Source organism: Bison bison, unplaced genomic scaffold, assembly GCF_000754665.1.
Source record: "Bison bison bison isolate TAMUID 2011002044 unplaced genomic scaffold, Bison_UMD1.0 scf7180017864454, whole genome shotgun sequence".
NCBI lineage: Eukaryota > Metazoa > Chordata > Mammalia > Artiodactyla > Bovidae > Bison > Bison bison.
The window spans coordinates 1,325,975-1,337,192 of record NW_011495016.1 but is presented as its reverse complement, the minus strand read 5'-3'; the positions used below and the strand labels follow the sequence as shown (position 1 = coordinate 1,337,192).

The 11,218-nt window shown below is 44.5% G+C and overlaps 1 protein-coding gene across 1 annotated transcript in view; it reads right to left on the bottom strand.

Annotated features, from left to right (window-relative positions):
• The window catches only part of ABCB1 (ATP-binding cassette, sub-family B (MDR/TAP), member 1), a 105,000-nt gene that overhangs the window by 23,960 nt on the left and 69,822 nt on the right, over positions 1-11,218 (bottom strand). The window contains 3 exon segments of the mRNA XM_010859135.1: positions 4,321-4,524; positions 7,374-7,457; positions 10,142-10,219. Of these exon segments, the coding sequence (XP_010857437.1) occupies positions 4,321-4,524; positions 7,374-7,457; positions 10,142-10,219 (366 nt within the window).

Genomic DNA, 11,218 nt, shown 5'->3' with positions numbered 1-11,218 from the left:
ACCATCGTGATTATCTGGGTCGTGAAGATCTTTTTTGTACAGTTCTTCTGTGTATTCTTGCCACCTCTTCTTGATATCTTCTGCTTCTGTTAGGTCCCTACCATTTCTGTCTTTTCTTGAGCCCATCTTTGCATGAAATGTTCCCTTGGTATCTCTAATTTTCTTGAAGAGATCTCCAGTCTTTCCCATTCTATTGTCTTCCTCTATTTCTTTGCACTGATCACTGAGGAAGGCTTTCTTATCTCTCCTTGCTATTTTCTGGAACTCAAATGCATTCAATGGGTATTGAATGCTATTCTTTGGAACTCAAATGCATTCAAATGGGTATATCTCTCCTTTTCTCCTTTGCTTTTCACTTCCCTTCTTTCACAGCTATTTGTAAGGCCTCCTCAGACAGCCATTTTGCTTTTTTGCATTTCTTTTTTTTTGGAGATTGTCTTTATTCCTGTCTCTTTACAATGTCAGGAACTTCCATTCATAGTGCATCAGGCACTCTGTCTATCAGATCTAGTCCCTTGAATCTATTTCTCACTTCCACTGTATAATCATAAGGAATTTGATTTAGGTCATATCTGAATGGTCTAGTGGTTTTCTCTACTTTCTTCAATTTAAGTCTGAATTTGGCAATAAGGAGTTTATGATCTGAGCCACAGTCAGCTCCCGGTTTTATGACTGTATAGAGCTTCTCCATCTTTGGCAGCAAAGAATATAATCAATCTGATTTCATTGTTGACCATCTGATTATGTCCATGTTAGACTCTTCTCTTGTGTTGCTGGAAGAGGGCGTTTGCTATGACCAGTGCGTTATCTTGGCAGAACTCTATTAGCCTTTGCTCTGCTTCATTCCGTATTCCAAGGCCAAATTTGCCTGTTACTCCAGGTGTTTCTTGACTTCCTACTTTTGCATTCCAGTCCCCTATAATGAAAAGGACATCTTTTTTGGGTGTTAGTTCTAGAAGGTCTTGTAGGTCTTCATAGAACTGTTCAATTTCAGCTTCTTCAGCGTTACTGGTTGGGGCATAGACTTGGATTATCATGATATTCAATGGTTTGCTTTGGAAACGAACAGAGATCATTCTGTCATTTTTGAGATTGCATCCAATACTGCATTTCAGACTCTTTTGTTGACTAGGATGGCTACTCCATTTCTTCTAAGGGATTCCTGCCCACAGTAGTAGATTTATAATGGTCATCTGAGTTAAATTCACCCATTCCAGTCCATCTTAGTTCACTGATTGCTAGAATGTTGATCTTCACTCTTGCCATCTCCTGTTTGACCACTTTCGATTTGCCTTGATTCATGGACCTAACGTTCCAGGTTCCTACACAATATTGCTCTTTACAGCATTGGACCTTGCTTCTATCACCAGTCCCAACCACAACTGGGTGTTGTTTTGCTTTGGCTCCATTCCCTCATTCTTTCTGGAGTTATTTCTCCACTGATCTCCAGTAGCATATTGGGCACCTAGCAACGTGGGGAGTTCATCTTTCTGTGTCCTATCTTTTTGCCTTTTCATACTGTTCATGGGGTTCTCAAGGCAAGAATACTGAAGTGGTTTGCCATTACCTTCTCCAATGGACCACATTCTGTCAGATTTTATTGCCAGTGTGATCACAAGTCACTGGACGGGTGGAGGTTAGCAATATCTTATTTATGTTTTTAAGAGATGACTGTGGCCTCTGTCAGACAAATATAAAAAGTGGACAGACAGACAAATTAGGCTGCTGCTATGCGACTTTGGGCAAGTTACCTGACTCCTCTGAACCCTGAGTTTTATGATCTAACAGGGTAATTCAAAAGGGTTACTGAGAGTATCAAGTGAGAACAGGTAGCATTCTTAGCATGATGCCTGGTATATAATAAACCATCAACAAGTGGTAGCCTGAGAATGACGATCAGATGGGAGCTGACTTTTACTATTTCATAGACTGGTTGGTGCAGCAATCACTTCCCCTATCTGCTTTTATCTCTCTCTCATGAACCACCGATTTAGAGCATTTACCTCACTCCCGACCTTTATCCAGAAAACCTGCTATTCTCAAACATATGTTTCCATCTGCACCCCTTCACCCCCCCCACTTCCAACAAATGACCAGAGTTTTAAAGCTAATGCAATACTTTGAAGGTGAAAACCTGTGGCTTACAATGAACCAGCTTCCGACTTGTCATCTTCCTACAAACAACCTAAACCTCCGCTCTGGGACACTCTGAACACCTCCATAAACGATGACACTAGAAACAGTAATGCACTTGCTTTGTATGCACGTTTTTTCATCTTCTCATTAGACGAATCAACACCATAGGGGAAAATCCCACAAAGTACAGGATTAAATGAAGTGACTGGTCACAGGACGGACTCCCTGCCAGGGGCTGACGTCACCTGGGCCTGACCACAGCCAACGTCTGAGGGCCAGCACCATGCTGCTGGACTTCAGGACCAAAGGAAACCTCACATGAGGACTTTCTCCCCCAGACAATCAATGAGAAGCACTAAAGCTGATCCAAAGAAGTTTCCTGAAGGAATCCCAAGGACACAGGGTACAAAAAGTCAGAGGAGATAGCAGGGAGGCAAAGGAAGAAGTGAGAGTGCTGATAACCAATCAAAGGACCCTTTTCATCATCCTTATTGGTGAGGTGCCTGGTCCAGAGACAAAGGACCCAAGGCCACTGGATTTGCCCAGGTCGCTGCCTTGAGTCTTAGGCACCTTGGAGGGTCCACGGGTAGATGTCACCCTATCCTAGACAGTAGGCCTAGTTCTGAGGGAGCTCGGCTCTGACCGCTCGTTTCTGCAATGATACAGATCATGTGATATCAGACTATGCTCCACCATTAGCAGACCTCTGTTTTATTTTTCTTTAGTGGAGGATAACTGCTTTACCACCTTCCTTCTGAGCCTCCGCTTCCCCCTTGTCCTACTCCTCTAGGTCAGCACAGGGCACTGAGTTGAGTTACCTGTGTTAAACAGCAGCTTCCTACCAGCTATGTATTTTACACATGGTAGTCTGTATATGTCAAAGACCTCTTTGTTTCTTAACTGAGGTACAACTTGGGAGCATGACTGTCTGCGTTTGAATCGTGGCTCTGAAACTTATGAGCTCTGAGGCACTGTGGCATTACCTGCCTGTGCCTCAGCCTCACCTGCGAAAGGAACTAATAGAAGAACCTATCACACAGGCCTCCCTGAGGAGTAGAGCAACTGCCATACATGCATCTGTTCAAAACAACAACTCTACTCAAAACTCGGTAAAAACCTAAATGAAGAAAGAATTTGACAAAGAACAGATACATGTGTAACTGAATCACTTTGTTGCACACCTCAAACTAACACAACAGTGTTAATCAACTATACTCCAATATAAAGAAAAACTTTTTGGGAAAAAAAGGGGAGATTCAAAATGCAAATCAAGCAACAATAACAAACAGGCAAGCATGCAACATGGTTCCTCCACCCCCAGCAAAATATGTTAGGATAAAGGGTAAACGGGGCTTCCCAGGTGATTCAGTCAGTAGTAAACAATTCGCTTGCCAATACAGGAAACATAGGAGACGCAGGTTAGATCCCTGGGTTGGGAAGACCTCCTGGAGAAGGAAATGACAACCCACTCCAGTTATTCTTGCCTGGGAAATCCCATGGACAGAGGAGCTTGGCAGGCTATAGTCCATGGGGTTGCAAACAGTCGGACATGAGTGAGTGACTAAAAACAACATTAACAGATGGCAAACACAAGTAACATGAAGGGAGGAGGCGTAATGAAAGGGAAAGAGGGATGATATTTTAGCCAGTTAGAGTGAATACCTTTAAGGCTTTTCAAGTTTTTAAAATCTCCCCTCCCCACATCTAATTAAATAGGCCTCCTTTCCTCAGTAAAGCAATGGATTTCTGGAGAAAGGGGAAGGAAGGAGAAAAAGTGATGTGAAAACAATTGTAACTAGAAAAGTCCAACAAAATTAGTCTTCAGTCTGTGAGTCTAAGAATTTGTTTTGCTACTTTTCTTCAGTTTGCAATCTGCTGAATAAGTGTCAAATAAGACTGCTTTGAGGAATGGTTATAAAAACATTCTCAGGGACTTCCCTGGTGGTCCAGTGGTTAAGACCCCTGTGCTCCTAACGCCAGGGGCCAAGGTTCAATCCCTGGTCCAGGGACTAAGATCCCACACGCTGCAACTAAGCTCACAGGCCACAAGGAAGACTCAGCAGAGCCAAGTAAACAAAAACAAAAGCCATCCTCAGAGCACAGAAAGTAGCCACGACTAACAGAACAACACTGCTTAGAGTATTTTACTTACCCAGGTCAGAAATGTTATCTCATTTGACTCACCTTCCCAGCACCTTCCAGTTCTTTCTTATCTTTCAGGGCTTGTCCAGACAGCATTTTCATTTCAATAACTCCTGCTACTGCAATGATGGGTACAATTGCTAACAGGAGAAGTGTTAACTGCCAGCCATAGATGAGGGATATAATAATGCCTGTGCCAAGATTTGCAATATTCTGGGTAATTACAGCAAGCCTGGAGCCTATAGCCTGCAAAACAAACAGAAAACACTGTTAGAGAGACACCGTCCGATCATCTCTAAAGTCCACGCTTATGCATTTTCTTAGAGATTGTGAAAATTCAGCTTTGTGAAAATCTCATCTCCTCGGTTATGATCTAATAAGTTAGTAGTAAAAGTTTACATGTAACTTTATTTGGTTTCCCAGATGAGGATTTTCATGACCTCCGAATAAATATTGAAAGTAGGTCAATAATTCAGAGTTCAATTACATATTTCTATCTCATTTGATTTTTTAAGACCACAAAACTTATCATTAAAAAATGACACCATGATCCCTAATGCAAGCTCTGCAAATTAGCAAGATAAAATAGTCTGACAATTACGTTCAACTGGGACTGTTGGAAATTTCCAATGTTAGATGTATAACTACCCATAATTTAAACCTAATATTGATCATTGAGGGTATCCAGATATTTTGTGGCTTATTTGAGATGCTTATTGTGTTTACAGGGCTTCCCAGGTGGTACAGTGGTCAAGAATCCACCTGTCAATGCAGGAGACTGCGGTTTCATCCCTGGGTCAGGAAGATACCCTGGAGTAGGAAATGGTAACCCGCTCCAGTATCCTTGCCTGGAGAATCCCATGGACAGAGGAGCCTGGTGAGCTATAGTCCATGGGGTCGCAAAAGAGTTGGACACGACTGAGCTAGAGCTAGAGAGACTATGTTCAGAAAAAATACACAGAGCTGAATGTTATGGAATTTAAATTTACGATACTAAGCAGGCATCAGAACCTTCCGTTTACATGCCAGAAGGAGTCTGAAGCACAACTGTCAGAAGCATTCAGTTATTTCCAACTGAAAAGTCAGAAGTCAAAATACAGAGTCAATTCGCTTCACTGCTCTACACTTCTCTTCCTTACCCTGGAAATGCCCCACAACCTCAAGCCTTTCCAAATTCCTGCTCTGGCCCATGTCTTATCAACTCTCCAAATTTCCTCTGCTTGAGTGGGGCCATTCTCAGGGAAAGATTAATGATGGAGAACAGTCTAGAGTGGTCATTTCCACCTCTGGGGCCCTGGTCAAATTTTTCCCAACCCCAAAATGACTAGGTACATTGATTAATAACCAAAGCTTCTGGCGACTCTGAGTTTTAAGACAGAATTCTTTCCCAGCCCCCTGCCTCAATGTCAACCTTCTGAAATCATTTGAAACTTATGTTGATACAAACACCAAACCAGTAACTAGGGGGAAATAGTATTACAAAACTACCAATAGCTCTAGAATTAAATTCCATACCAAGGAATTGCACCAGGGCTGCAAGAAACGGCATATATGACAGAGCATTTATTTTTATCTGATGCCATCACTGAGCTTATATAAAGGGAGGTTTAGCCGTATCTGGCATAAGTCAGAGTGGAGTGGCCTTTCAAATCAGCTCTGTATTTGCACATTTTCAATTTCAAAGTCAAGGGTTATAATCTGGAAAGAGTCTGTGGCACAGGCAAGATGGAGACTGTTCCTTTTTCAGTATCCACAAGCCCTACTCAGAACTCATTTCCCACAGCACCCGACTGCAAGAAGCACTCAGAACATCCCCCAAGTTCACAGCAGACAAATTACTCCAGTACCTAAGCTTCCATACACATAAATGTTTCACTGAGGATGGCAGCCAAGGCCACGGAAATAAGTAAAATGGATTAAAGTGCTTCTTTAATGTACGTGAAAGATGATCCAAAAAACCCTAGAACCTTAAGCTGGCGGGGAAGTAAGCCCCTTGGCATAGTATGATTAAATGCTTTTGGTTCTTTATTCTAATGACACATTCACCATCCCAATATCTATTCCTCATACAGAAAAAGAGTCTCTAGAACACTCCATGGGAGAGCATAGATTACTAGAAGCCAGAAGTTTTTCAACGAGGAGGAGGGTAGGTAACATTCTAAAGCCAGAGCCCAAGAGTGAAACAAGGTTAAGACAAAACCCATCATCCTGTGGATTTTTGTCATAAATAGACCAGGTGGCACTAGTGGTAAAGAACCCGCCTGCCAAGGCAGGAGACGTAACAGACGTGGGCTCAGTCCCTGGGTCAGGAAGATCCTCTGGAGGAGGGCATGGAAACCCACTCCAGTACTCTTGCCTGGAGAATCCTCATGGACAGAGGAGCCTGGCGGGCCGCAGTCCTATATAGGGTCGCAAAGACTCAGACACGACTGAAGCAACTTAGTTTGCACACATGGTGCAGTTAAAGAAGAAATTATCACTTTACCCACCAGTCAAAACCTGCTGGTCTAATAGTTTCTAGTTATATTAATTAAAGATATTCACGTAGCAGCAGAATTTAAGTTTTATAGTCTGATACAATTGTTCCTTTTACCCTTGTTTTAATTTTTTCATACTCGTTTCATTTCTTTCAACCTTTGTCTAAATTTTCTTCCCTCCCCTCTGAATTCAGTGCCCCTAAATTTTCTTACAGCAACTACACACACTTTTTTTCAGTAGCAATTACAATTTTCTGGGGATTAGCAAAGCATTAAAACAGACTGAAAAGATTAAAAAAAAAAAGACTGGGCTTGCATGATACACTGATAAATAATTCCTTTTTAAATAATTATCCTTCTACATGTATTTAGATTATGCCATGAATAAGATGGAAAATAACAAAACAAAGCTCAGAAGTCATCACTATTATAGTGATACAGCATATGATATTTAAACAGATAATATTTTTTCCATAAGACACATGCTATATCGCATAGGTTAAAGGTTTGACATTTTCTAAATGATGATGAGAATTAACTGTAGCGAGAGAATTAGTTTCATGCTCAAATTCTAAATGGCCCATTAGGACAATCACAGCAGAAAGGAGGCAGTCATACCCCTTTAACTTGAGCGGCGTCATTGGCAAGCCTGGTCGTCAATGCTCCCGTGGTGTTTTTAGGGTCATCGAACCAGCTCACATCCTGTGGCAGAGAAACTCATTTCATTATCTCAAAGCCTGACGCATGAGACCTTCAGCTCAAGAGACTCACAGGGTGCCCTTATCTCCTACATTAAGCACTTAGGATTTGACACTGAATAGATAAGAAAAGGACTTAATAAAGTCATAAAGAGAACATTTCTCAAATAAAAATTTTTGAGGGCCTACTCTGTTCCAAACATAATTGCCAGGTGTGGACCTATTCAACAGTGAACAAAAATGACAGACTTGCTGCTTTCATGAAGCAGATTCCAGGGACAGACGCCACAAATTAATACACACCATGCCAAGGGGTAATAATGCTAGGAAGAAAACCAGAATAGGGTAAGAAGGGAAAAGAAGAGGGGGCAGCACCATTTTATAGACTGGGGAGGTGAGCGAGAAGGCCTTCTCAGGTGACCTTTGAGCAGAGACCTGAGGACAGAGAGGGATGAGAGTATCTGGTCAAGGAAGGGACAGCACGTGCGAAAGCCCCGAGGCAGAGGCATTTTTGATCTGCTCACATACAAGCAAGAAAGGGTAAAGGTCGTCACCAGCCTTAAAAGCACCTCCATGTAAATGTACAGAAGCTGCCTCTTCCTCAGGACAGACATCCATGCTCACTGGGCTCTCCCTCTTCCCTACCCCATATCCACTTACGTCAGCCAATGTGTAGAGAGTAGACTGTGTATGGGTAAGGAGGTGAAGCTCTAGGAGATGAGGTCTGGGGAGGTAGTGGGGACACAGAGTTTGTGACTTTACTGGCAAATGCAAAGATTCCAAATTTGGGGAATTCCCTGGTGGTCCAGTGGCTAGGACTCCATGCTTTCACTGCTGAGGGCCTGGGTTCAATCCCTGGTCAGAGAACTAAGATCCCACAAGCTGCATCACGTGGACAAAAAAAAACAAGATTCCAGATTTTACCCTGAGAGATATGGGCAACTTGCAGCAGCTTTTAAGCAGAGGGATGTGATTTAACTTTTATCTTGAAAGAATGATTCTGGTTCTTGGGCAATGAATGAGTGAACTAGGATAAGGATTGAGGCAGTGAGACAGGTTAGGAGGCTGTTGTAATATCGGACAAAGAAGAGGAGACAAGGACAACTCCTAGGACTTTAACCTGAGCAACTGGCAGAATGGAGGGGCCATTTACTGATATTGGGGAGGTCTAGGTGAGGAGTAAGCCCTTTGGCAAAGGGTGGGAGGGGTGTCCAAAGCTGTTTTGGAGACATTTGGTATGAAATTCTTAATAGACATTCAAATAGAGAAGTCAAATAAACAGCTGACTATGGTTTATGGCCGAATAAATGAATTGGGTTTTAAAAAAAATCAACCAAAGAAATCTAGATTAAAGTTTAACACTCAACATAAAACAGGATTTTCTTTATAAAACCACTTACACTTTTAAATACAAAAACACTAAAAATATTGTGAGTGTCTCAGTTTGTGTCTGTTACAAAAATAACTAAGGTCCTAAGAACTTACCTTAACTGTGATTTGCAGTTAAAGCAGCATTTATCAAATATTTAAGAAAAAATGAATTATAATGCATTATAATTTATTATAGTACATATCCATTTGGTTTTTTAAAATTGTTAAGTGCTTAAGTATCTCCCCCATTGGAACATAGCTGCCACATATACAGGCACCACTCTGACTTGAAGACCTTACAATACCTAGTATTATGCCTTGTAAGCAGAAGGCACTTAATGCATGATGGCCGGACTGAATAATTGGTAGAGACGGTATGACACAAATCCTCAGCTCAAATCCAAAGTATAAGGGGCCTAGGAGTCGGCCTACGGCCTGGCAGGGGAATGGGGCATTTTAGCCCTGGGCCCAGGCCCTGAGTCTAGTTCGGATCTGTTATAAATACCGTCTGACTGAAAATCCTGACAAGAGGCCCTACACCAAACAGTGCTCTCTCACTCACTGGACTTGGTCCTGGCTCTGTCAGTCCCAAGCCAGCAATCCCCATCAACACGGCTTGTTTTTAAGCAGCAGGGGGTCATTATACTTATGAGCCAGGGTTTAAACCCTGCCCCATCTCCCCAGGTATATCTGAGGCATTCTTCTGAAGTATCACCGTATTAGTGCTTTTAAAATGTAAAGTTACAAAGTCACAGGCAAAATGTGTGTTAAAGACCCTTTGAACTGATCTGCTTTGAGTGACATGTGTAGGACCCCTCTCCCCCTTCCCCTGAGAAACATTCACATCCACGTGCTGTCAGGGCCTGGGAGGTGCCCAGTGTGGGAGACCTAAGTCACTATCGGCTAGTAACAGTGCAGCTGGAACGAGTCTATCAGCCAAGCCCCTGCACAGAAACCAAGCAGCAGCAAGTGGGCCGCAGGGCTGACTTTTGATCTGTGGAAACAAAGGGTTCAGAGGGCACCTCTTGGCAGGAATAAACAAGAGCATCACGGGTCTCCCAGGGAGAGAAGGAAAGAAGGAGAGGAGAGGGATGTGGGGGCACGGAAGATCGCTTCCATCTCCTCCGCCTGCAGCTGCTGAGGCGGAGGGTGGAGGGGAGCCCGCCTGGGAGACGCCATCTGGCGCGCGGGGACCCTGGTCCCGAGCCCATCCCCAGCAGAGCACCCCGGGCTCGCTCTGCGGCCCCAACAGCAATCCCAGCGCCTGCCCACAGGGCACAGTGCACACCCCCCGGGCGCCATCCCCGGCAGACCTACCTGCCTCAGCATCGACCTGAAAACCAGGTACCGCAGCCGCCTGGTGAGGATCTCGCCCGCTTTGCGGAACGTGAAGCCCTGTGGGGAGGGACACGCCACAGGGAGAAGGCTGGTCAGAGGCCTGGCCGCCGGCGACACCGCGGGAAAGGGACGTGGGGTCAGCGCCGGGGCAGGACACCAAAGTCGGAAGCCCGGTTTCAAGGCTTGGCGGCCCTGCTCCTCAGACAGCGACGACCGCGAGCGTGGCGCACCACCAGCAGAGCTGGGAGGATCTGGTTCTGACATCGACACTGCCGCGCCCCAACCAGCCGGCGGGCCCATTGCGGATCTACAGGAAAGTGGTTCCTCTGTCTCTCTTCCCACTCCCGCTTCTCTCTCTCAGGAACCAGGGCCTGCCACTGAGGAAGTTGGGGAGTTGTTCCCAAGGCAAGGGGAATTCGACTCTAACCCAGGGGTTTATATTATGAATCATCCCAAGCAGGAAAATTTTTGAGAGTGAATTGCAGGGGGTGAGGGGCGGGCACTGGTCACAATTACACCAGACCTGAGGTGCAACCTGGAAAAACAGGAATCTGCAGCCGCTCCAGCCATAAAAGATGCAGAGAACAAAGATATCAAATGCTTTGTTTCCAAGTCAAAAGAAAAGCCAAAGTCTAGGAGAGAAATAGGTTGGAAAGGAAGGCTTACTGGAGACAGAGTTTTCTGCACTGATCTCCCCCCTTTCCCAAGGATATGACCTATGCCTGGGAGGAGAGAAGAGCGTAAGATGTGATTGTATGGCCATGCTGGGCCACATCTGGGGAGGAAGGAGGACAGACCCTCGTCCTGGGAGCTTGGGGATATACAGGGCCAGACTGAGGCACTGCGCCACTTTCTCTCTGGAGCTCCGGGAAGGGGAATTTCACAGATGGAGCCTGCCACACAATGGCCCAGGGAGAGCAGAATGGAAATGGCTGGATGGTGCTTTGGAAGATGGGAAGCCCTAAGAAGAGCCCAGAGTCTCCTGCAGCATCTGAGACACGATGGAAGGCAACCGTAGCTCCTCCACACTCCCAGGGGGCAGGCTGGACATCATCA